Below are 27897 nucleotides of genomic sequence, written 5' to 3' on the forward strand. Positions count from 1 at the left end.
CCATATATACCTTGAAACCTGTTTGCTCCTTCAATATACCTACCTGAAGTTTCACTGCAATCACCACTGAGTTCAGATCCTTGTCCATCTCTTTCAGCATGATAAGCTTTTTCAAGGTCAAACTGAACAACCTTTACAGAGACAAAAAAGGAAAAAACCTGCCGGTTACAAATTAATCACCCTTAGAGCAAAGGGAAGAAGCAAATCATTTCATGACTATATTCGCCTGCTGCTTTTTAATGAGGAGGCAAATTGTTCCTCTTGGACTATATAGCAGATTGGTACAGCCTTCACAGGCTGGTTAAATCACCATTGTATTCCATTTCTATTGAGCAAGTTCTCTTTCCAATGACAGCCAACTCTTCCAGTCTTTTGAAACGCAAACTGCACTTTGGGGTGGGAAGAGGCTAATATATTTGTGCTTCACCTGTCACAGACACTCCAATCTGAATCCATTTGGCACAGAGAGAAATTTGAATGAGAAAGACTGTCAAGTTTCAAGTGCGTAAGACAGACAGAAAATAGATTTCCCGAGCATTACTTGCCAGAAGAGGAAGTCTTCATTTCAAATTTAAAACAAAGAAAATACTTTGTTTCCTAAAAGGAATTCCAGTTCTAAACACATTCAAGACCCCAAATATAATATAGTCTGTATATCAGAAAGCAAAAAAACCCTTCACTGGGACTGCTCTTAGACAAAGCTGCAGCACCTGTTGTGCTCTTGACAATTACACAACGGAATCCATTTACATTTAGCCAGCCCGTCCCTGGAGGCGTTGGGTAACAGGTTTATTTATGTATATTTTTTACTTAAACACATTTCTATGCTGCCTTTCCACCAAAATAGGGCCCACAAAGCGGTGAACATCAAACTATTAAACCATATCCAACACAAATAAAACAAACATACAACCAGGGAACAGGGTTAGTAAGAGATAGTGAAGGAATGTCAAACAAAACAAAAAAAGTCTTCACCTGCTGACAGAGGATAGCAATAGAGGCAGAGAGATGAATCTCCCTGGGAAAGGAGTTCCAAAGTTTAGGTGCCACAACTAAGAAGGTCCTTTCTCAGCTTGCCACCTGTCAAGCCTCAGATGACTGAGGTGCCCAAAGCAAGGCCTCCAAAGGCAACTGGTGTTGATGGGTAGGTTCATATTGGAGGAGGCAGTCCTTTAAGGTGGTTCCAAGCTGTATAAGGCTTCAAAAGTCAATACCAGCCAGGAAGCAAATTGGGAGCCACTGTAGACGGAACAAGACTGGAGTGATACAGTCCCTACAACTGACTCCAATCAACACCCTGGCTGCAGCACTCTGTACCAACTGCAGCTTCCAAACAGTCTTCAAGGACAGTCCCCGCATACAGCACATTGCAGTTATCTAAACTGGATGTTACCAGGGCATGCACCACAGTGGCAGGATCTTTCCTACCCAGGCTCATCAAATAAAGTGGCCCTTGGCCACCAATGCCACCTGTTTATCTAGCCGGGTTCCCAGGTCCAACAGCACCCCCAAGCTATAAGCCTACTCCTTTAGGGGGAACAGGAGATAACGTAATTCCTGGGCCAAACCTTCCCCCTATGAGCAGCATGTGTTCTAACACATCATGCACAAGACATCCAAAATAAATGCAGCATAATGTACTGATACCTGCTTTGGGCTACCTGAAGACACAGGTGGGGTAACTGATAATCTGACTCTGTGAGTCCAGTTCATTTATTTATTTATAGTCTGCCTCTCTCACTGAGACCCAAGGTGCATTGCACAATGCAAGTCAATATGATCAACAGCTAGGACATCCTATGAGCAAATCCAATAGGGTATGGGTTACAGAAATCTGAAAATAGGCATAAATCTGGAACACAGAGATGAAGCACTGCTGAAACAAAGCATAAGTAATTAAACATGACATCTTTAATGATGCAGAAACTACTCAGTAAAAGCATATCTACATCAACAGATAGTACTCAGTGGAACAGTCTACAGTCCCTGTCATTTTACCAAGGCCATTTCTCGCAGCCGTTTCTTAATGCACAGCCCTATTACCTGAGTTAAAAAAAGCCCTCCTGAATAATTCAGTTTTGCATAGTTTGCAGAAAGCCACGGGAGTGGGAATATTCTGACCTCCCTCAGGAAGGCCATTTCATAAGGTGCAGCAAAGATGTGTGGTCTTTGTCTATATTCAGGCAGAGGTTATGAACTAAAGCCATCAGAGCCATCTCCATACCACAGCTCGGCCTAAAACCAGACTGAACAAGGGTCCGGAGCACACAACTTATCTAAAACCATGTGGAGTGGATCGGGTATTACTCTCTCAAAAAAGATTTGTACCCCTCTACCATGAAAAGAGAACATTCACACACAAGGCATCCGTGTTTTTAACACACCTGTCACAAAATTTTAATATCATTGCTCATCAATAGGAAGATCATCTTCCATAGGCTTAGCAACCAATGTTTATGTCATCAGGATCCTAGTGAAGAGGACATGTACCTAGATCTGAAATTCTTTTCCCATTCCTAGATGCCAGAATCAAGAGGTCTTTTTTCCTTCTCTTTTTTTAAGGTTTAGAAAATTATAGGTATTTCTCCACTTTGCACTTCATACTGCTCTGTGGGCGTTCAATCATAAATTAAAAATAAGAAGAAACTAAAAGAGAAGTAACAAAACACAGACAAAAGTCAATAATCAAAAACACAACAAAAGCATAAATTAGACTACTAATGTCCTAGAGAATTAAAAACCTTAATTTGGGATTTCGTTAAAACTTTGAAAAGTACCTTATGAGGGTGCTCTGTAAGTGAGGCACCATCAGTTAACAGGCACTCTCCGGGCAAAACCTTTTTGATCTCAGAATGTGCTAGCTGACAAGTCTCAAGAGCTTAGATAACGTGCAGCCAGGTTCTTTCTGTCCAGAAGGGGACTGCAGTTAGAGAAATGAGCCTGTGCTACACATGTTCTGAGCTTCCAGAATAAGGGAAAGATCTAACAGCATACTGCTGTGCAAGGGGACTGTAACCCTTCCTGGATAGGCTGAATACCACCTCCTGGTACAGCGGAACCATCTATCAAGACAGCCTGCACCTTATCTGGACTAAGCTGCAGCTTATTTAAATGCTTTTAAACCTGCTTTTCAGGCCCTTGTCCAACGCTGTGATAGCTCTAGGCACCTAATTGTTCAGCTTTTCTACCATCCCTTCTGATACAGACTAAAAAATAAACAGTGCTTGGTATTGGTGGCACACAGATGGCGCTTCACTCCAAATCTCTGGAATGCTCCACGTAAATGTTAAACAGCTTGGGGAACAAAGCATGACCTTGTAGAAAACCATGGCACGTGTCTTCTGGCAAACACTAGCCCACCCAGAAACTTGCCAAGTGGTGTAGAACAGCATCCTGATCAATGGTACAAATACACCAGGAGATCCAGGAAAACCAACAGGGCTGGGCCACGTTTTCACTACCTCTTTCCTGGTACAGGTATAATGCCCTGATCATCAGGGCTCCAGTGGCAATTTTTGTGCCAAATCAGATCCAAATGTATCTGGCATACAATTATCACCTGAAAGTGAAAAGTCACCACCCACTCAAGTACTTAGATCTAAAAAGAAGAGATTAGAAGTTGGCCAATAATTGTTACAGTGGGTTGAGCCCAAGGAGGATGGGTTGGTTGGCTGTTTTTAAAGGTGTCACCACTACCAAACCTTTATCTAGGCGACCTAGTGCTTAGGGTTTCCCTCTTCAGTTCTGCCAGATTTGGAAGTACGAAATGTTTTGGACTGGTTGAATGCCAAGTGGAATCCCAATGAAACCCATGCAGGTGCCATTCCAAGGTTTTTAAAGTAGAAACAAGAGACAAGTATTAAAACATTGCTGCTGTATTGCAAGATTACCCTAGACACAGAGAGCATTTTTTGCCATCTTTGGCCATTTCCAATCAGTGTACTAACTTTTCCAATCAGCATATGGCAAGTTATGCAAGAGGCATGCAGTCAGAGGCCACATACAAGGCAGTCGCCTTTCTTCTTTCACAGATAAGGAATAAACAGGAGAGAGAAGAGATGAGCAACAGATTCTTCCCAGAGAACCTTACATAGAAAAGTATCAGAGTTCTCCACGTAAACAAGAACATATTTCTATTCTCCGTGCTGTTTTACTGGCTCAAAATCAGACAGCTGAAGCCACAACTTCTGAAGCTGGTGAACAGGGGGAGATCAATGGACCAAGGGCAAAATGCTTCTAGGGTAGCAGAACACACAAGAGCTCACGCTGCTCAAAGACAGCAAAGCCAACCAAGCTTCCCTTGTTCTCTCTGCAATTTAGGTTGCTCACTTCAATCTCGTGTCACTTCAGCTACTGTTCTAAGATTCTGAACGTTCAGGTGGCAATGCCTGGTGAGGGGGCCCTAATCGCTCCCTCGTCTGTGGTAAGCAATTACCAAGGCTCATGTGATATCAAGACAGCTCAGAAATGTATTTAAAACTTAAACTTGCCGAAAGATGCTGTAACAGAAATAGCTACACTATTTATCATTCTGCTCTTCATTCCTCCTACACCTTGCCTCACTCTTCAGTACCCTTCTGTCTTGAACTCATGGATCTTAAGATTCAAATGCCTCATCAAACCTTCCCTTAGAAAAATATTCTCACACGCATTCAGTACACAGATTCTTTAGCTATTATACCCAGCCTGTATGTTTAGGGTTTCTAACTAGCTGATCAGAACTAGTGCCAGTAGATCAACTCCACCAGGAGGAACTACGTCTCAGGGGCAGCGCCTTAAGTACAAAAAGCCCCAAGTTCAGCCCAGGTTTTTCCAGTAAAAAAATCTCAGGTACCAGACAATGGGAAAGATTTTTCTTTGCTTAAGAACCTGGAAAGCTGCTGCCTGTCAGAGCAGAGAGTACTAAACCAGAAGGACCAATGATTTGTCTCAGTGTAAGCACATGAGCGAAATCAACAGCAGCCCATACAGTGCTTTCTCTGTGGTGGCCTCAACCCTGTGGAACGGCCTGCCTGAGGAGGTCAGGAGAGCCCCACTCTCCTGGCTTTCCACAAATGATGCAAACCCGAATTATTCAAGAAGGCTTTTTACTCAGATAGGAGAGCTGCTTTATCAGAAGGGGGTCTCAGATGCTTCACTAATGAGTTAGGGACCATAGACGTCACCATGTTGCCTTACATACTCTCTGCTGCTTTAAATATGTCCTCCTATGAGCTACCTGTGCTTCATGTTGTCTAATGTCAGTCTTAGAATTGCTTATGTTCTGTTTCGGCATTTCTTCAACTCTGCATTGGATTCTTGCTAATGCTATGCCTTTTTAAACTTGCATTTATTTACCCTATAACACTGTTTATGGAAATGTCCTTGATACTTACTGTACTAATCTCATACTGTGTAATCCGCCTTGTGTCTCAGTGAGAAAGGCGGACTATAAATGACATGAACAAACAAATTTCATACGATGTATCGTCGAAGGCTTTCACGGCCGGAGAACGATGGTTGTTGTGGGTTTTCCGGGCTGTATTACCGTGGTCTTGGCATTGTAGTTCCTGACGTTTCGCCAGCAGCTGTGGCAAAATGTCAGGAACTACAATGCCAAGACCACGGCAATACAACCCGGAAAACCCACAACAACCAAATTTCATATGCTTATTGGGACTCCCTCTCTACTGAAGGGGAGGAAACTTAACTACGTAAAGGCACTGGCTCCACCTATAAATTACTTTAGTCCCCAACGCTTTCATTTAAATTAAGAAAAAGGTCAACTGTAAGTTGGCCAACAACTAGCCTTTCCCTTGGGTGGATGAAGTTAATTACTATTAGGTATCTTCTAGGCCTGCAAACATTAATCTATTTAATCAACAAAACCTTTAATGGTTCCCATTCTTTGATTTTATAGAAAATAAGCAGTTCTTTACCTGAACTGAAACTGTTTAATATGTATATAAATGTATAAATTATCTTCGTGTTATTGCTGTATATTTATTTATTGAACCATCATGCCAAATACTGTAAACACACTGTCCTTGAAATTGTACTTAAATAACCAGACATGAATTCTTGTACTTTACTGTACTTGTACTTTAGAAAGTTACAAATTGTGTTGTTGTTATATTTCATTATGTATATCAGTGAAGCTCAGAACAAGCAAAGACCCAGCCCTGTTGACAGATGGGCCGTAAATGTGCTGGTTCTCTCCACCCAGCTGAAATTGTATGGAAAAAGCAACTCCAATATGGCTTTCTGCCTGTAAGGAGGATAGCTGAAATCTATACAAAGATTTTAGAACAATCCTGAAGGGGCTTTAACGTGTTTATTTATGGAGTCAAAATTAATGATGGCCTTTTCTTTTAATAGTAAGCACGGCAGCTTGTTCCTTTTTAAAGCCCAACGCTTAAGAGGAAGCGATTGCTCTCCTTCAGATTTTTTACTGAGGTTTTTTAACATGCACTTAAAATTCAATACAGCCAATAAATCCAGACTACAGATTCAGATCTGGACAAGAGTCAAATGGCCAGCCTCAGGTTATGTAATAGGTAACATGGTGTTATTGAACCAAGAACGCAAATGACAGCAGAAATGAGCGATATGCTCTGAAACCAAAGTATCCTTTGATTTTTTTTAAAAAGGGCTAAGCTCCATCTCACATCACATGCCCTCCAATACAATATTTGTCAACAGAAGCAGTTGACACACTTAGCTAAAAGCCACAAAACTGATTCATGTGCATATTGATAACTGATGGAGTCACACAGGAGAAAGGGAACTTGGAGATCAACCAGCCCTGTAGAAATAGACAGGATTCCTAGGAGGGCTCCCACTCAAACCCCAACCTGAAAATATTACTTAAGGACGCTTCCATCTTTGGAAAAGGGGGTTGCAATGTCCACTGATTTCCCCCTTCCGCTGCAGGACTCCCCCACTTGCCCTCTATTGGGGGAGGGCTTAGAAGGAGGAGGAGGAAAGTGCTGGCTCCATGAACAAGCCCATCGTTTCATTTTTTAATTTTTAAAGTATCTTTACATTTTAAATACCACCCAGAAATCTGCAATCTCTTCCTCCAGGTCAGAAGCTTTGGAGGTGATGGCTGGCTTACGCCCTGAGCCCAACCTGTGGACCATAAGACACATCCAGAAGGGCTTTATGGGCAGGGGGAGAGTTTTCTCCCCAAAGGGATCTCTCACTCACCTTTGTCAGCACAAAATAAATTACAGGAGGATAACTAAGAGCAAGCAAACATCAGAGGGAACTTTTTGTACATCACCATGTTTTCTGGGGCTCATCCCTCATCTTCTCAAATTACTAGCAAAATCTGAAGGGCAAACAGGGAAGGAGACTGATTCAGGGAATCACACAGCAAAGATGAGCAGCAGAACACAGAAGCTCAGCTACTTGGCACTGACTGAGGATGGCAGGATAGCAGAAAACTGGCCCCTCTATCCATTAGGATCCTGGCCACAAGAATCCAAACTGGGCATTCACATATTTCTTTAAAAACCTGCCACCACCCAGATACAGGTTCCTGAACCTTTTTTGGCAAGAATTATTCAAGGGAGGGAAAGACACCAAGGCTGAGAGAAGATGTCCAGGAAGCCTTGGGAACAGTAGGCAAGAAAGACATGATGCTACAAGCTAATAGGTAGGATTTCATGATATGTTTTAAACAGGGGCTTTGTTTTAAATTGTAGTAATAACAACAAGTCTTTATATGCTGTGTAACCCATCTTGATCCCCATGTGGGGGGAAAGGCATCCAGCACCAACAGAAAAAATCTCTCTCTCTCTCTCTGGAACTTTATTTAACTGATTGTCCTCCCCTAAGAGGATTCAGGTCTGAAATGTGTGAACCTATAGAAGAGGTTTCATCTAGCCATGTGTTAAATTTATTTCCCTCACAAATGAGTAACTGCAATCCACACCTCAGATATTTGGGGTTTGGAGGGGAAGACCTTTCAAGGACAGAGCATGGCTAGCAAACACACAAAGCCCAAGTATCTCTTTTTTTCCAAAAATAAGCCCACTTCACACCCCATAAGTCTTGCCCAATTGTCCTCTGGCTTCTGGGCCTGTACCAACTCCCTAAACTTTTTTCTGCAACTCTAACAGTAGAAATTTGCTTTACATTTTTTTTTAAAAAAAAGATTCTTAGGATAATAAGTTCTGTGCCATTTATCCAATTCCAAATGTGCACTGTAACCGTAGAGGTAAAGGATACAAACAGAATACTTCAACCTTTTGTTAGCTGCAGGGGGTGACTGAACAAAGGAAGGAATGCCTTTAATCTGCTCAGCAAATGGATCACAGGGTGCCACAGCAAAAATTCCACATGGGTAGCTTTCTTTCTCAACATGGGATGCTACGTGTGTCCCAAGAAAAACACTTTCCTTTAAAAAAAAAAGCTTCCAGTAAAACCTGGCACCCATTTTCAGATCCTCTGGAAGCAATTACTATTTCCAGATTCTCTGAAAGTAATTAAAGTGAACGGAAATTCCTAGGCAAAGAATTTTGTCAAATGATATTTAAGCTTTAAGAGACACGTACTGAAATTTATCAGTTATAGTCCCTTGACAGTAGAGCTTAGATACTCTGACAGGGTTCAAGAATAAATCAAATACTGAGTTGCAGGAAAGCTCGCAGTACAAAAACATACTCTCTTTCATTAGTCATGGATAGTAACCCCTACAAAGCAGAGTAGGTTGAGTTTGAGCAACATCAGACCTGTAGCTGATGTTTTGTAAAGGACTATGAAGCAGGGCCTTCACTCTAACAGCTCCCACGCTCAACTGTCCAATGCAATCCATCAAGCCGCTTATCTGTTCACCTAGGTGTGACGATTTTTTTTTTTTGCTTTTGCCAGTGAATAACGTTACTGCAAATTTTCTTGCTCCTTCTCATCAACTCCAGCTGGTAAGCCAGTTGTACCCCTTTCTGGGTAGAAAGATCTTACCTCTGTGGTTCATGCCCAGATTAGATTACTGCAATGTGCTCTATATTGGGCTGCCCTTGAAGACTGTCTGGAAGCTGCAGTTGGTAGAGAACGCTGCAGCCAGAGTGCTGACTGGAATCGGTCATAGGGATCATATCACTCCAGTGTTGTTCCATGTACACTGGCTCCCAATTTGCTTCTGGGCCCAATTGAAGGTGCTAGTATTGACCTTTAAAACCCTACATGGCTTGGAACTTGCATACCATAAGGACTGTCTTCTCCCATATGAATCTACCATCAACTCCGGGCATCTTTAGAGGCCTTGCTTCAGGTGTCACCACCATCTAAAGCTAGACAGGTGGCAACATGAGAAAGACCCTTCTTCGTTGTGGTGCCTAAACTTTGGAACTCCCTCCCCAGGAGATTTGCTTGTCTCCCTCTGTCATTGTCTTTCACCAGTGAGTGAAGGCTTTTTGTTTTATTTGGCTTTATCCCCATGTTATAATTATCTGTCCACTACCTTGGGGACCCTATTTTGGGTGCAATGGTCACATATAAATGTTTTTAAAAATAAATTACACAAATAAAGAAGATAATTTGGTTTTGATCAGTATTTTTTTAAGATAGTTGTTTTGCTGTTGTATGCTGTTGGGGATTGGTGTAAGTGTTGCGGGTTGCTTTGAATGTTTTTTTAGCAAGTAAACTCAATTTTTTAAAAAAAAAATACTAACAATAATAGCACAGGAGGATACAGCTCTCTCCCCTCCTAAAGCCACAACAAACCAGTTTAGAAACAAAGAAGTGTTCAAAAGTAGTTTGCAATGTGTGTGTGTGGGGGGGGGGGGGAGAACACTGGCAGTAGCTGCTATTTATAGGAAGAAAAAAAGAATTAGACCGGGCTGGTTATAGCAGCTTTTTTGATCCTGGCCAATGAAAGTTCAAGAAACCTAATTTAGATATTTTATTACTTTCGTGCATTATAGAAATATATTTTGAATATATTGGGGGGAAAGGGCTTTAATCTATAGAATGTGAATTGGTAGCTTCAGCCTTCATCTGTAGGTCCAAATGTCTGTCTGTACGTCTCTTGCAGTAAAAAGGCACTGAATTCAATCATAGTATTACTGGTTGTGATCAAAGACCCTTTACCAATCCTGCTTTGGCACACAAAGCTCCATTCCTTTCTTGTTTTAAATGTGGAACTTGCAGAGTTTCCAGAAATTTTTCCCCACTTTTAAAAGGGAGAACTGGTTAAATGAATTTGGAAGACATGGCATTCAACCAACAATGGTTAAGGGCATCTAAAAGAATAACAGAGAAGGTAGTGAGAAGGGAAAAAAGATTCAGTGAATAGCAACACTTTAAAAAGAAGCTAAACACTCTATTCTAAGAATAACCAAAGGGAAGTATCTGAAACAAAGATTTCACTGGGCAAATACTACCAACATAGTACATCTAGATCACATGCAATATAGAAGCGAATTTTCATTAAAGATTGGCCGAAAGGGATTTGGGGCCAGGAGGCAATATAGAAAATGGAAGATCTGCCCAGGCTTACTATCTTGGTGTATGTACAGGGAGATTTTAATCCTTTTCCATTCTAAGTCACCTCAAATGAACCCCTTACAATGCCTCCCAATTTTCAAGCCCAAACTCACACTGGTTGCTTATCTTCCTGCATAAACTATAGTCATATAATTACAAACACATAGCTGCCCCCACGCCAATCACAAAAGCAGCAAAGCCAAGGCACCCACAGACAAGCCAGGGATTTCTATGTACACAAGGGATTCTTCAGGTATGCAACAACCACAAAATACTGACATTGTAAATGAACTAAAGGAGCACCCAAAACGGAAAGGGGCAGACTGCTGTGAGCAGCTGAATGTCCATTAAAGTGAGAAGTCAGCCTGTTCAAGCATCTGTGAGTATCCTGGAGAGGTAATAATTCCAGATTAGCAGCAGTGTTCGTCTTCAGCGGCAAACCAGACCATGAGTCCAAAGGTACCTTAATGGCTAACAGAAATCATTTCAGCGAGCCCTAATTCACATACTATACTGGAATAAAGTTTGTTCCCCTAAGGGGCTACTGGACTCCTGTTTTATTATTCTGGAGGAGGTGACGCATCCTAAATTTCAATCCCCTCCCAGCAATTCCTTACAACACCCTAGCACATGCACAGATTTCTCTACCAATACTTCCACAGGCTTATAAACAGCCATTCATCAGGTCATCCAGGGCGAATAAGAATTACTTTCAGGTGACCAGGCAGAGAAATCTGTTGGTTCTCTTTCCTCAGAGTTGTCTTCCACACAGGGTCAGGATTTTGTGGTTTCCCACTGTGGGGCAGCTGCAGATAAAGCACAGCAGCAACAGGCCTTCCATATGGCAGTTTCCCTGCCCCAGTTCCACCGAAGTGGGCCCTTCCTCTGGGCTGCTTTTGCAATTTTTTTTAAAAAACCAGCAGTAAAATATCATTTTGTTCAATATACCATTATACTAATTGGTGTAGCAGTTTTTATTAATTCCAGCTATCTTTTAAAAAAAGTAGAAAGACTCTAGCCCCTTCCCTTGTGGAAATAACGCCTTTTTTCTTATATCTCTGCAAGCGAAGGGGCTAGAGATTGCTACACCTATCAGTACAATGATACATTGATACAACAATATTCTGGCGCTAATTTTTTTTAAAAATGAAATGCCACCCCCCCCCAAAAGAGGTGGGGGGAGGAAATGGCTGCTGTAGGGATAGGGCCAGGGCTGCCAAGTTGGCCAGAAAATCTGAATTTTCCCACCTGCAAGTCATCCAAAGTTTACTACAATCTTTCCTAAAACTTTGCACCAAACCAGGTTTGAGAAAGATTAGAGAAAAGCCAGGGAAACCCCGGAATTGCACAAAAATGGGGAAGCAGGAAAAAAATCCACTTCCCAAAAGCTAATAAAAACATTTGCAGACTAGTAACTTTCCGTAGAATCAATCTTCAAGTATGCAATTTTAGATTAAAATCTAGAAACAAACAAATCTGAGACATTCTGGTATATCATAGGATAGCGATCTCATTCCTTGGTAGTTGGAAAAACATACATGTTATGTTAAGTCTTTGTGAAAGACAACCAAGGCAAAACAGAATATAGCTCCCAAGGCATAAAGCAGTAATGTACAACAGCTCTTGAGATTAGTGGGTGAGGAGGGTGAATTTCTGTATTCAGGTACAAGTTGTCATTTGATGTACCCAGCCAAACTGAAGCAATGTACAGGAAATTTCTCCTAGCTGCTGGCAGCTAACCACTTAGAAGTGCCAACAGCATATAAAAATGATGTCAGACAGACAAAACACGGAAGATTTAGTACTAAGTGCCTCTGGATCTAACAAGTCTTTGCCTTCCCTTTGCACTGACGAGATTGGCTATATATTGGAAAAGTCAGCTCACCTCAGTAGTATGTCATCCTCTAATGCCAAAAAATATAACAAGAAGGCCTGTAAGCTTTGACTACAACTGAAAAGCGAACCAAGACACTGAAACCCATCCAGAACCCAACTGGGAATTGAGAGCCAGATGCAATAGAGGCATATATTACATTAAGCTCTGACCACTTTGCCAAGGACCTACGAATCCTGTCTTAGAATCCAGCCATGTGAAAAGAACCAGAAGAATGGGGTTGGGGCAGGGCCAGTGCCACCATTGAGGCAGTGAGGCGGTTGCCGAGGTGCTAGAGGGGGCGCTGGAGGAGGTGCCGGGGGCAGAGGCACACACCACAGAGCTGGCGTGCCTGGCCCGCAACTGCTGCAGCCGGCCAACCCTGCGCCACCACCGCCACCAACACACGCCCCCAGTTGGACGCAGCAGCCGCAGGCCAGGCACGGCAGGCATCCGGGGTGGAGTCCCTCTGCACCCAACTGGGAGTGTGGGCAGCCTCCGTGCGCCGTCCCAGCCACCTGCCGGCCAATGGGTCCGGCTTGCTGCGTGATGAGGTCATCACGCAGTCTGGGGGGGCGCGCGCACACATAGGTGCAGCTGCGGGAGCCAGAAATCCTGGCACCACCCCTGGGTTGGGGAGAGACAATGGTTACAACATGGAGAAATGATCCATAGGAACAGAACATACTTATGATCCATGAGACAGTGTCTAGGGACAACCTGGAGAACAAAGGAGGAACCATGGAAAGAAGAGAATAATTTACAGCTGGAAGCTCAGAAGGGAATCCCCACAGGGAGGAAGGAATCTTAATCATCATGTAACCTTATGAGCTTGAAAGTTGTCAGCTTGGCTCAAGATTCCCAGTTATGTTCCTAAGCACTAGTGGATAGGTTAGCAAGATTATTTTGCTAAACAACAACATTCGATTTATATACCGCCCTTCAGCACAACTTAATGCCCACTCAGAGCGGTTTACAAAGTATGTCATTATTATCCCCACAACAAAACACCATGTGAGGTGGGTGGGATTGAGAGAGCTCCCGAGAGCTGTGATTAGCCCAGGGTCACCCAGCTGGCTTCAAGTGGAGGAATGGGGAATCAAACCCGGCTCGCCAAATTAGAGTCCCATGCTCTTACCACTACACCAAATAGTTTATGTTATGGTTATGGTTAAATGCTGAGGCTATTCTTTGACTGGACTGCAAACGTTACTCGCCTTGCCTTTCAGACTCGCAATGTGAAACTATGCAAAGAAGGCATTTGTTCCTGCTGTTATCTGTATGCTCCTCTGAACTGCACCAGGGCCCTTAGTCTGGGAAGAGGCGCCTGCACAGACACCATGACCCTGAAAATCTCATACATTAGTTCTGCCGCTTTCCTGCTTAGACGCTTTCCCACTAAGCTTAGCTGACCATTAGACTGGGGGGGGGGGGTGGGGGGATTTTAGAATTTGCCCGCGCTTTGGAAGCCTATATACGTTTGATGCTTGCACGTGAACGTCATTCCTGGCAAAGATGAAGTAAGCTCATGATACTAGCAGCTTTTCAATAAAGTTCTTTAACTGCCTGCAGTGAAGTCTTTTGAGAGTTGTTTGGCAGATCCTTACACACTGATTCTGGAGTGAAAGTGTAAACAAAAACTAGCCTCATTCTAGATAGTTCTCAATTCAAAGAAAGCTTGTACTGCAGACCATTTTTGGTGAACCTCTATTTATAACTCAGAGAGAGATCCAGCCGCACATTGAAATGCTGGATAGAACTAAACTTCAAGGCCCTTGACAGGTAAGATTTTGGCAGGATCAATTTTTGCAACAAGAGCATCACTTTTTTTTTAAGCCTTCTGATAAAATATTAAACGTCATTGTCTTGCCATGAAAATTTAGTCCCTGAAACCCTTTATTACTAGTAGAACTGACAAAGAGTAAAAATGTCTAACTTGTATATCTGAATTGTGTGCTCCCCCTGTCAGTAAAGGTTCAATGAAACTGCTCACTGCCAAAATCAGATAGCTAAACACAAAGTCTAGGGGAAGCCTGTCTAGTAATGGCAACTGAAGGGAACCTCCATGTCCAGAGGCAGTAAACCTCTGAATACCAGTGCCAGGAGGCAACATGTGGGGAAGGCCTCAGCCTCTGTGCCTTGTTGTTGGTTCTCCAGAGAAACTCGTTGGCCATTGTGTGAGATGGGATGCTTGACTAGATGGACCACTGGTCTGACAGAGCAGGACTCTTCTTAAATTATGTTTTGTCCACCACTTGTCCAAAAGTCTCTAGAATGCTCTGTCTCATGACCTGCACTTTCCCCATATAGGTAACAATCACATTTGTAAACTAGTTCTAAAAATTTCCTTACAGCAAAGAGAAACAAAATGTTGTCGCTTCTTCCTTGGACATTGTGCTACAGTTGCATTTGGATTAGTTCTGCTTATCCATTTACATAACCCTACCTCCAGCTAGTGTCATTTTTCATTGCAATCTGAAAAGCTGTAGCCACAGATGGTAACAAATGCCCCTTGTAGTAGGTGAAGAAAATCCCTTATCTGTATCCACCCTTAGCATACAGCGGATTAAGCACTGCATAAAGATTACACGCAAGGGCTTGTCTCCACAGAAATTATATTTTGCTTACAGATTTAAAGTGAATTTTATTGCCAGAGTTGCAGATATAAAAATGCTAGCTGATCCTGAAAGCAGAATTGTGAGCCTCCATATAAGTATATCTTCTTTCTCCCAGCTAGGCATTTTGGATCAAAAGGTAGACAAACATTGCCATTGCATTTACTATATATCTCAAGAATATTCTGTTCTGGCTGTAGGGTACCAGGTCAACACAGTAACTTCCCGCAGCAGGAAAACCTTTCATTTACTCGTCACATACTTCATGAAAAAAAATCAGTAGAGGTTTTGTGAAGCACACGCTTTCTCCATCATTTGCCTCTGACTCTGTTATTTGTCCTCCAAAAGCTCCCACTCCACTCTCCATGAAAACACAAAGCTGCTTCATTGCAAGTCAGACAACTGGTCCATGTAACACATTTAACATCTACTCCAAATGGCAGTGGCTCTCAGTGGTCCATTAAAACATACGGTTGAGTAAATGCATCCTATCCAGGATTTTCTTAGCCATCAAACAAAACCTGGCATAGCTTTCTGAGACTATGTATTGTCGAAGGCTTTCACGGCCGGAGACCGTGAGACTAGTTAAGAAAATAAAAGAGATACTTGGATAGACAGTAAAAATACTTCAGAAAAACACTTTTCCTGGCACTGAGGCGATGTATGCAGACCAAAACTAGCTACAAGACAATGTTAAACAGAAGATATTTGTTTTAAACCTACCTATATTTACAAGTGAATATATATAAACTGCTTGTGTTATTAACACATACATTTGTCATTTTTCTTCTAATTCTTTCTATGTACCCTTTGTGAATCTATGTTGACAGCTTTAAGTATTTCTGAAGGTAGCAATCAGGAGAGCATTCTTCTGTTTGCACATGCTTAATACAAAGATTTAGTTTCTCCATGAATGTCTTCCAGACTCAGTTCCCCCTGAACCTGCTTGCAGGGAGGGTGGAATATAAATATGATAAAAAATAAAATAAAATAAAATGAGAATAAAGTTCCTTAAACTAATTAATGCAGATAATCAGCAGGCTCTAAAAATACCGCAAAGGTAAAGGTAGAATACCAGAAATAAGAGGACAATTCAAATGCTTCATATTTCTGGATGAAGCAAGACTAAGATACATCCCAGATACATCAAATTAGTCCTTATGTCTTTGTACAGTAACTTCATTTGATGTTTACGCATCTGTTTCCGGGATCTAGGCTTTGATCAGTGGTGCTACTGCAATTTTCCATTTGTGCAGGACACACTTTTGGACTGCTTGTCCAACTATATGAGTTCAATGGTCTGCATGCAAATTAAGATCTTACAGATATGGGACGTGGGCTTAGATCCAGTGAAGCACAAGTGGAAGCATAAGTGGTTTGAACGCAGCTCTGTTTGTGCAAGATTTTGTGCAACACCTAGCTCTTTCCTTCCTATATATTATAGGGTCTAGTAATTGGTTGTGCAAGATCTTGCACAGGCAGATACAGTAAGTTTGAAAGTGCAAGAGGCTGCTGTAGTCTTTTTCTTGAGCCTCCACGTGTGCAACAGTTCTAGCGCAAGCAGAACTTATCTGACCCAACAGAAAAGCTGCAAATTGCTAAACTCAATAGAAGAAAAGAAACTGCAGAGGAAAATCAAAGAGAATGGAAGCCCTCATTCACTGCCACAAAATGTCAGGCCTTTCTCTCCTCGCCATCTTTCTGTTTACTGTCTTCACAGGAAATACCTGAAGGTAAAGGGAAAGCTTTTCTGAAAAGCACAGAATTAGCATCTTCCACAAATGTCATTTTAAAAAAATCCACCACAGAAGAGACTTACTGGAAGAAAGATCCTTTTCCCATCCCAGAGAAACACCCACACATGGCCTTTGTCTAGTGTTAAAGCGTGTATTAGAATAACGAGAAGAAAACGTTGATTGGTAAGTGTACTGAAAGACTGTAATTAAGTGAAAAAATTACAGTCCAATTATCTTGTAAATGACAAAACGCTTTGAGTGCAGCAGCAGCAATGGGTTCTTGAAACAGAAGCCATTTTAAGAGCTGCATTAACTCTAGTAGCCTAGAGAAAAGGTCTAAAACCATATTTATTTTTACTACTTTTGAACATCCCAAGTCAAGGGACCAGGGTTTTCAATCATTTAAACTGATTTTTAAGGGGCTTTAAACCTTTCTACATACCTTACAATTATTCCCAATCCATCATATCTCAGGTCAAATTATTTAGCTGCACGTGGTATTTACATATCTAAGTGTGATTCATTTGTACATTTAATACTTGCACACAGTTGGGTAAGCAGCTGCATAATGGCTGCAGCTAGGGATGCCACAAAAATGGCTGCAATAAGGGATGCAAAAAAAATCAATGTTTGAATTTACCTTATTCAAAAAATGCCCATTTTTGTTAAGACAACCTTTCTTTTGATTATCTCAAAAATGTACTTGCCATTTAAAATTAGCACTACCGCAAGGAGTTTTGCATTTCCACAGTGCCAGCATTCAGCGTGGCAGGTGGCTGTGCAGTTACTGAACACAAATGATTGATTCTATGCCCAGGGTCATTATGGGTTGTTTCTTTCCGAAACAGCTATTTTAACAGTGCAGTCCTGAAATCACTAACTCTGCTTAGAATTTCACTGTAAGTCTATGTGCTGCTCTTGCACCTGCACAGTAAGTAGGTGGAATTCTTACTGACTTGTTTACATCACCTTTAGATGGAAGCATTCCTCATCTTCTTGCCTCTTGCTCACAGCCTTTCCTCTTGCTGTTCTTGTTCTGTTTCCAGAAGATGCGTGTTTCACAGCTAAGACAGCCTTGCCCTATTCCATTTCGGTTCTTGAGCGCTTGGTTTGGATGGGGGTACTGTGAGATCAGAAACTTGAAATGAAAAGGCCAAGGTTCTCTTAGCTGCAGACGTGCACACTTTTGGGAAACATGAACTGCCAGAAAATGGCGCCTGGCTATAGAGAACTCATTTCTATGGGAAGTCACTCCATTTAATAAGTTGCTACTTTTGTTTCTTTTGGGTAGAAAGTGTTTTTTTTGGTCAATAATTTTTTTGTTTGGGGCAGTGGGGTGTGGAAGGGGTGTGCTGCACCATCAGGAAGCACGCCCCAGGAGGTGTGTTCCCCACCTCCCTCACCATCAGCCTGGCCTCTGAGAGGATGGAGGCCAGGTCTACCTGCCCTGCAAGTCTATGACAGGTAGTTCTGGGCTCTGTGGGTCTGGAGGCCAGGTTTAGTCACCTTCCAAAGCCATGGCAAGTAGACCTGGCCTCCACAAGTCCACAGGTCAGGTCTACCTGCCTTGCAAAGCTATGGTGAGTAGACCGGGCTGCCACAGGTCTGGAGGCCAGGTCTACTTACCTTGCAAAGCCATGGTGAGTAGACCTGTCCTCCATCCTCTTGGAGGCCAGGTCTACCCAGCTTGCAAAGCTCTGGTGAGTAGACCTGGCTTCCCGGGTCCAGAGGCCAAGTCTACTCACCTTGCAAAGCTATGGGTAGTAGACCTGGCCTCCAAGAGGACGGAGGATAGGTCTACCTACACTTCTAACTCCTCGCTATAATGAGTGGGAGAAAAACATACAGACTTATTAACTCTCCCACTGAAAACCTTTCCATCATTTGCATAAAGCATACAAAGGGGAAAACCCTGAGTGCCATCAGAAAAACGAATGCGGGGAGGATGCAACAAGTTCACTTATTTCACAAGACGAGTGAACTCAAAAGCCCAAGTTCCTACTTGAGTAAATTGACCTAAAGGGAAGTTCAAAAGGGCCCTGCTTGAAGGATTAAAATGACACACTGGTGCATTTCCCTTTGAGTCACTTTACATTAAAATGGCAACATCAGTGTGCCATCGGAATTTTAAATGAATTCATGCACCATGCCATGGAGCAGCAAATCCATCTCAGTTTGGACTCCCCTTCCTCTCCAAAGCGCTGGACTTTAAGTTGGCTCACACAGATGCAAAAAGCAAGTTATCACTTAGGAACAGCTCTACAATTCTGAAAGTTAATGCCAAATTCAAATAACTTAGCACTGGGGGAGGGGAGGGGGAGGAATGAGAGAAGTGTAACAGTCAAGCTTTTTACACCTGAATCCTTGTTTCTATCCTGCAATATTATTTATCATCACATTTCCATTAGGAGTTTCCAGCACTCATTTTATGAGCCAGGTGACAAAAAGGTAAGCATTCGATCACGTTCACACCTCAGCATTGGCTTTTGCCCAAGAAAAGGGAACATGAACACGAAGAAGGCTGTAAACAGCAGGTGTCTAGTCACAAAGGTGCACGAGAGGAGGAGGATAAGCTCTAATGTGACATGTTTCCTATGTCCCTTAGAGCCGTGGCTCCCAATCTGAGGGTCAGGCCCCTCTGGGGGGCTGTGGAGTTATTAGAAGAGGCACGCGAGTCCACATGCACACAAGTCCACATGCACTATAAGCATTGTTATTTTGACCTTTTTGTCCTTATGTATTTTCACAGTCAATGGACACTAATAGTACAAGCGTTTCAACGGGAGAGGGGGGGTGGTCCACAGAACTTTTTGATGTTAAAAAGGGATCACCATTCTCAAAAAGGTTAGGAACCATGACTTAGAACAAAATTAATTTTTAACATCCCATAGTGCATTAGTTGTCCACTTGGAACAGCTCAATTTTGCTCTTACAGAAAAGCCGGTGCCCGACGCTACTGCTTGAGAAAGAGACAGGGATGCATCGTCTGAAGTGATCTGGCAGCCTTCCTTCAAAAACTTCACCTCCTAAGAAAAGGACTAATCAATTACTTAGCTGACTTTGGCTTCTCTGTTTTTTCTCCTGTGGTGTAATATTCATCATGTCAGGAGGTTAGTAATTGAGAAGCCGAACGTATGTTATCTCTGAAAAAAAATTACTTTGGAATATTGTTGAAGGCTTTCACGGCCGGAGAACGATGGTTGTTGTGGGTTTTCCGGGCTGTATTGCCGTGGTCTTGGCATTGTAGTTCCTGACGTTTCGCCAGCAGCTGTGACTGGCATCTTCAGAGGTGTAGCACCGAAAGACAGAGATCTCTCAGTGTCACTATTCTATTGATAATGGTTTAAAGGTTTCATTCAGTTTTTCCTTACCACCAAGGCCACCACCATTATTGTTCTTCCACACTGGTTACAACAATTTTATTCCAGGTCACGTGAGCAGCTCAGCAACAGATCACGTACTCGCCCAGGGTTTCCAAAGGAGAACACAACTTGCACATTAAATAGCTGCCACCCAAGGTCACTTCAAGGCCTCTTCTTTCCATTGCTAACCAGGGACTACATTCCAAGCTAGAACAAAGTCAATTAGCCACGCTAAGCCAAGTCAAAACATGCCAAGAGTCAGCAATCAGGAAATTCACAGATCAGGATACTGAACAGAAGGTTTGTTCAGACTTGCATGTACTAACATCACAAGAGAACCCTGTCTCTTAACATCCACTGCTGCTGGCAGCCATTGAAAACAGAGCAAACAGATGAAATGCGCAAGTTACAGGTAGGACTCTGCTTTTCATAAAAGAAGAAGATTGTCCCCTGTATAAATAGCCAGGCATTGGTATTAAGAGAAGTGCTGACTGGCTAGAGGCACCATCTAGCAAACTTCAAAGGTGATGCTGCATAAAAGAGGACTAAAGGAAGATTGATAATGTTCACCAGGACACCTTTAAAGAGATCTTTTATTTTTGTCGCATGAAAACAAGACCCTGAGCTACTACTACGTTAAGGCTGTCACTTAAGAATAATTGCTATAATAGAGTATGTTACTTTCAAAACACCTGGAAGCTTCACCAAGTCTATTCAAGTGCCTCGGAAGTGGGTTTTTCAATGTGTGCTGGCTTCCATCACATGCAACCAGGCTTAAGATGTCGTAACCTGCCCCTGGGCAAGATTTTCAGTACCTTTCCAGATCCACACAGGATTCAAGACCCAGTTCAGCTTGGCCTTACGGAGGGAAATTTCCACCACTACACATTAACCACACAGTGCCTGCAGACGAATCCCCATCATCTGACTGCAGTGTGCCATAAAGCATGAGTACAGAAGACATTTGCACAACTCTAATGCCTTTGTCTAATGTAAAAAAATAAGAGCTACAGCTCTGCAACAACTTTAACTGCAGTGAAAGTGCTTTCTACCGGTAGCACACTTAGATATGGGCTGTATAGGCTGGCCTGCAGAGGGGAGGATTAGATGGGGCTTATGTTCTCTTAGAGATCAATGTCTAAAAAGTAAAAAATCACATAGTACAGACATGGTCATGGTGACTGTGGGCCTGGCTTGCACAGCTATAGACTGCCATATCATATCCCTTTCTGCGCTTTGTTATGACAAACACAAGTTACACAGTGGCTAATGCTAGAACTTAGACCAAGAAGACCTGGGTTCAAATCCCCACCTAGCCATGAAGCACACCAAGTAATCTTAGATCAGTTGTACTCTTCCTCTAGAGAAGATAAAATGGGATGATCCTCATAACACACATGCAAAGTGAGCTCCTCTGAAGAAGGGTAGAAGGCAAATAGGCTAAAAAAATCCCCTCTAGATGCACAACCCATCTTCTTTCCTTGGTCTCAAACACAGTGCTCAGCTAGACAAGAAGCGAGCCTGGTCCATCAAGCCAAAGTATACTCTCTTTGAAAAGGCATTACAAGAGTGCAGAAGAGTTTCAGGCACCACCTGTTTCTTGTTAATTACATAAACTCTTCATTATTCTCTCCCTGCACCGGATCTGCAGAGAATCAGGTTACTTGCTCCTGTTGCTTAGAACTGATACAAGTCAGCAGGATTCTATTAGCATGAAAAGATCATGCGGCCGTTTTAGAAATCAAATCACATTTCATTCAGCCAGTAATAACAAACAGGAGTCTTGTGGCACCTTAAAGACTAACAAAACTACATTCCAGAGGAAGCTTTCATGGACTAGAGGTCTTCAGATGCAACGAGCGGATCCACACTACGCAACCATTTTGGGTAGGGGTACAAGAACAAGTACAAGCAGCAAGGTCAAGGACCCCTGTTTGTCCTGTCTACAGGGCAGAAGGGCATTGCCTGTACACGATGGACATATGTTACACTGGAAAATGAACAATCGGATGATCCCAAGATGGTATAAGATCTGTACACTAACTGCAAAGAAACGACATCAAATATAGAGAATGCAGAATGAAGAATCACCAAGAATCGAGGAAAATGGAACAATGTTTTCATAACAGTTCTAATTTGACCACGTTCTGCTTTCTGAAACACATCAGGAAAGTAAGAGGTGCACTTGCATTGGACTGAAAGGAGAGCCAGGAGTCTTAGTCTAAGCAGCTATAAGCACCACCACCCTTCAACAGCTTGCATCACAAAGAAGTTTTGTAGCCTGGCACAAGATCCTAAAGGCCTGGTCAGGCATTACATTCTAAGGGTAGTATAAAGGAAGGAAACTCTGGCTTGTGCACCCAAGACCTGCCCCTCCTTTTCCCCAATAAGACAATAATGTTTGACCGGGTTGAATGCAATGTTCATTTGTATTCTGAACTCCTTTGAACCTGCTGGCCATTCTCCGACTGAAAGTCAGCTGGGTAAGACATTACTTTCTATATGGGGGGAGAGGAGCTGGGAGAATGGGAAGGACACATGCGTGTAAGAGTATCTCCCTCTTCTAGCAGTCTTAGAAAGTTAACATTAAACAAGGCAAGCATTTGTACACACAAAGACAGCGAACTTTACCCATTGTATAAGTACAGACTCCTCATCCGGGACATGGTACCTCCCATCTTCAGCTTTACCAAGCTGTTCATCAGGGCAGATTCCCAAGGCACTCATTTCTTTTAGGAAAAGCTCCAGAACTGCCATTCGACCATCCTCCTGTTAAGTTCTTCAGAGTGCAAGTTGATTGTTTTGTACGCTCCACTCACTAATGACAAAAGTCCCATGCATGATTTAGCAATAGCAGTTTCTGGATGATCACTGCACACCTCATATGCTGACTACAGGGAAGTAGCTGAATTGTCTGTGACTTCCGGCACCTGACGAATGCATCCATCCCCTAAAGCTGCATATAAAAACCGGCAGTTTAACGTGTTGTAGAAATGAAGACACCTCATGGAGGCAGCAAGTTACTCAATACTCAAGAGTTCCGTGCTGTGTTTGTGGGAAAGGACAGGGACATTTAAGCAGCAAACAAAATGGAGCATGGGTTGAGACATGAGACAACGTGAACAAGATCCTTCCATTTGTTTTCCCAACATCACGTGTATTATATTGAAATATTAATAGCCACAAAGAAAAACGTAGAAAGCAACATTGTGGGTGCATGCCTATATACCACCTCTTCTGACAATAAGAACAAAAATCAAAACATTCTCTATTTGACAAGTACAAACAAAATCCAGGTTGCTCCCCAGTGTCTATTACATGTTCCAACAGAAGAAATGGAAGCCAGTTTATTCACATATGTGGTGGAGAAATGTATGAGACTGCCCCTTCTGCCAGAATCCCAATCAGGGATCACACCATCCGACTGGATACAGAATATGCTGGGAGGGTGTGAAGAATTGCAGCATATGGAGTAAATAGCTAGGAAATTTCCACTCACCCTGCAGTGTGACAGCTGAGCAGCTTCCGGCTCACCTAAGCACAGATTCTCAGCAGATCATCACTATAGTGTGGCTGCCTTTAAAACAAGGATACTCAAGTTTCCGGGCAGGGTTGAGCCAGTACATTCTCAATTGATTCTGACAAAAGGGTGCTGAAGAGCCAGAGGGATTCTAACTCCTTACACTATAGCTGCTGCTCCGCTCTGCTCCATTTAGACACACACCTTCAAAATTCTGGGAGAAAACTGAAATATATGCAATACTTGCTTATCAAGCCAAATGTATTTTACTGCTTTTGCTGTAGATTTTCCCCACTTTCCGCTCCACACAGCAGTACCATCTGACCCTAGGAAAGGTGATACCTGAGGTCACAGGACTTGTGTGGATTAAGAGCCAAATGAGTTGATAAGGTGCAGTAAAAAGGGGCAAGGGGGCAAAAACACTCCTTTCTCCCTGTTCAGTCAGCACAAGATTAGCAGGTTCTGTACATCTTCAGCAGACATTGGAATTCTACTCTAATGCTGTAGATTGTTTTATGTATAATTCTTCAGGTTATTTATTTATTTACTGTATTTTATACTCCACCTTTCTCCTCAGTGGAGTCCCAAGGTGGCTTACATAGTTCTCCTCTCCCCCATTTTTATCCCCACAACAACCCTGTGAGGTAAGTTGAGCTGAGAGAATGTGACTAGCCCGGGGTCGCCCAGCAAGTTTCATGGCAGAGTGGAGATTTGAACCTGGGTCTCCCAGATCCTAGTCTAACCTCTATATCATATTGCCTCTCATTACACCTTCTGAGAGAGTAAAATCTAGCCTTAAAACATTTCACTCATTCCAAAAGAGAAAATATTTCATTGGTGAGTGTTTATAATGCTCCCAAAATTCCAATGTCTCTGCTAAAAAACTGGAAATAGGCCTCAGAACAACACACATTTCCCCCAGCACTCTTCTGAACCTTTGCATCTCTAGTTCTATGATGCCTGGCCTAGAACATTTGCTACTTTTGTCACATCAGGATCTCCAATCATGTCTTTATGAATTTGGAAGCTGTTCCATGATTGCAGATTGTACTAACCACTAAGCACACAGACTACAACTTCTATCTTACTTGATCCAGTTGCCAATGCCATACTTTCCAGAAAGGAGTCAGACAACTACTATTATTTCAGTTTCGATGGAAATGTTGAGGGATGCCACTATTTTCAAGGGATGCTCCCAATTTTCAAAAAATTGTTCTTTATTCCACAGTGTCAGCCTTGTAAGCCAATTCACCAAAACTACTAGCATTCAACAATTCTGAGCAATCTACACTCATGCTAATGCCAGTTATTTGGCGCCTCAAGGAGAACAAGGACAAATTTCTGTAAATTTTCCCTGTTCGGTCATCTGCAGAAGCTACTCGCTCTCCCCATAGGATTAAATGGTGAAGAGGGTAAATGATGTACGCAACTTTGAGCCCCCACTGCAGAGAAAGGCAAGGCACAAATTAAATAAGCAAATAAATAAACAGGGTCTGGGAAAATGGCTGCCAGGGAGGCCATAAAATTTTAGTTTTCTCACCCACATGACAGTCATTCAGGCTTTACCGCAATCTTTCCCAAAACTTCAGAGCAAAGCATGATTGAGAAAGGTTGACAAAAAGCCAGGTTACCCCCTGGAAGTGCATGAATGTACCATGATGCTGTGGGGAAGCAGAAAAAAAACACTTCCTGAAAGCACTGAACTCAGGGCAGATAGCCCATGTGGAAGACACCTAAAACACATTATTTAAAATCCTCAGCTCAAGATGCTTAAGTTCGGCAGTTTTTATCTCATCTTGTGACCCAACGGGACGCACACGTATACATAATTATTTTTGATAGATTGATTTCCTCTGTAATTAAAATATGGCTCAAGCACAAAGATGTCTCGCACCCTACCCCACTTCCCCACCCCAGCCCATGATGTTGATGAATTTGTACAGTCGTGCCAGGTATATATTGTCTGCGGTCAGCACAACAAAAGTGCATTACTTCTAATGACTCAACTCTGATGCACAGAAAAGTAGCATCGCACCGTAAATACACTGATGAGACATTAATTGTTCAAGCTATTTCTTGTAGAGGAGTTCACTGCAAAAGTAGACAATAGTTCCTTACTATTTCATTAGTAGTTCCTTACTATTTCATCATTCAGGACTAGCTTAGGCATGTTTTTGAAACTGTTGGCAAATAGCAAAGTAAGAAAAAAAATTACCAGGAAATATTTAATTTAGTGTGGTAATCACCAAGCCACAGAAAATCAAGGGTTTTTATAGTTTTTGAAAAAAACAGCAAATAATGAAATCTCCACAACACCAATCACATGCCTAAATCTCAGGAGCCCATTTCTGCAGAGTCATTCTTGCCATCTAGTAATGAACTTCATAAAATGTTTTAGTAATTGCAGTTTCATAAACAGTACATTAAGATTGGCTTGAGAGCCTCTACATCATTTATTCATTGGCCAGCATTTTCAACTGTACATGGCCTCACCATTATACAGACAAAATCTACAAGGTGGAGGCATGAGACGTGACAGCCAAGAAATGGAACTGGGAACAACTATGAACAGCAGCACTCGAGATGCTCTGACTGGCTAAGAAGTGGAAGGGCTCAAGAATGTTTTCAGGCTTGCCAGGATTTCAAAGCAACTCCATGTTATCCATGCTCTGCTAACTCCCAAGTTTGCGTACAGTAAAGCGTGGTCCCCTGGGGATGCCTTTGAAGCCTGTTCAGAAATGTTCATTGGTCCATCACATGGCAACCCAATCATTACGCCAATTTTGAATGAACTTCATTGCCTCCCACTTTCTTTTCAAGCACAATTCAAAGGACCTAGAAGACTCTAGAATTGTCTAAATGATCCCATTTGAAACCGTCATCAACTAAGATCTTAAATCAGAGGGCCTTCTTCGAGAGTCTCCAACTTATGAAGTTAGGTAGGCAGCTAGCACAGACAGCATTTTGTGTATGGGTAGACATTTAGTTATGGCACTGTCCTGGTTAATACATTAGTATCCTGTTCAAAAGTGCTGTTTTCCTCTCATATGGAAGCAACCACTTTCACAAATGGACATGCGGTAGACTCAGGAAGAACTTGAGGGTGAACAGAAATTCTCTCCACCACCCACTTCACCCCCCCTCCCCCGCTGCCACCCTCTCCCTCTTGCTCGTCCGCCACGGTTCTACTGTCCTCCACTGCTTCTTTTTTTTTCTGAAAATTTTTTTATTGGATTAGACATTATATGGTTCTACTGTCCTCCACTGCTTCGTTTCTTCCTTGCCACAGCCCTGCCTTCTCCAAGCTGTGGCTGCTGCTACCTCTCCAACGAGTTGCTAGGCAACCCCCAAAGGCAGCTGAGATCTCGCAATGAAGTGACACAAGATCTCCTTTTTTTCTGAAAATTGCATTGTCTGTGCAAACACAGATATCCCTTTCAGCAGTCTTGGAGGGGATTTTTTAATCCTTATTTGTTCTTGTTTGTTTATTTAGCTTTTCAAATTTTTCTGGAAATGTGGGGATTCCCGTAATTTTGTAGGAAAGTTCCCCTTTATGTGCATGGCTTCACTATGCAGGTTTTTACATTTGTACTCTAGTCCCTGTCCAAAATAAGATATATAGATGATTTTATGGTGGTTTTATCCATTGTTTTAAACTAGATGGTTAATTATTTAGATTTAATATATTCAAATGTCTGACAAATGAGAAAAAGCAGAAACCTCTTAATAATTAAACTGTGGTCACAAGACACGTGGCCTCTAAGCCTGAGAAAAGTATTTCAAATATATTTGCAACAGGCTCTTTATGCTCTTGTCCAGAGTACTTTTAGCCCTGTTTGACCAGGGTTTTTTTCCCTCCTGTGGAATAAGATATGGAGGAATCGTCATGAAAATGCATTAAAAATCTAAGCTGGTACGCTGCCGCACAAAAGCCACTGATGAAGGTGCAAGTCCAAACACAGCTGGCAATCTTAACTGGATTAAGCTGATTTCCAAGGCAGACTGAACTTGGGGCTTTCTTTGAGTTTTTATTCTTTAAAGACTGATAATATCTGGAATTTTTGTATTAACTTGTTGATCTTTTCTTGGTTTGTATGTAGACATATTAGAGTGACTGTCTGCAGTATCAGATCAAACTTCTGGGGATCACTGTGTTGGCTTTTCTCCAATGAGAACTGTGACTGGAGCTCATGAAACAAGACTTTGCTGCCACCCCCTCCTGCTGTAGCCCACCACACTCCCTGAGTACAGGCACAATGTGACAGAATTCAGTGGGAGCAGGAAACTGGCAGAAATCCCCCACTGGATACAAGCCACTGTC

The 27897-nt window shown here is 42.4% G+C and overlaps 1 protein-coding gene across 3 annotated transcripts in view; it reads right to left on the reverse strand.

Annotated features, from left to right (window-relative positions):
* Positions 1-27897, reverse strand: part of PACS1 (phosphofurin acidic cluster sorting protein 1) — a 93598-nt gene that overhangs the window by 47543 nt on the left and 18158 nt on the right. For 2 of the 3 annotated variants that reach the window (XM_054994013.1, XM_054994006.1), the window contains exon 2: positions 44-131. In XM_054994013.1, the coding sequence (XP_054849988.1) occupies positions 44-131 (88 nt within the window). Of the gene's footprint in view, positions 1-43; positions 132-22687; positions 22828-27897 lie in introns of those variants that run through there. The other variant, XM_054994021.1, reaches the window with a different exon arrangement.

This window comes from Eublepharis macularius, chromosome 1, assembly GCF_028583425.1.
Source record: "Eublepharis macularius isolate TG4126 chromosome 1, MPM_Emac_v1.0, whole genome shotgun sequence".
NCBI lineage: Eukaryota > Metazoa > Chordata > Lepidosauria > Squamata > Eublepharidae > Eublepharis > Eublepharis macularius.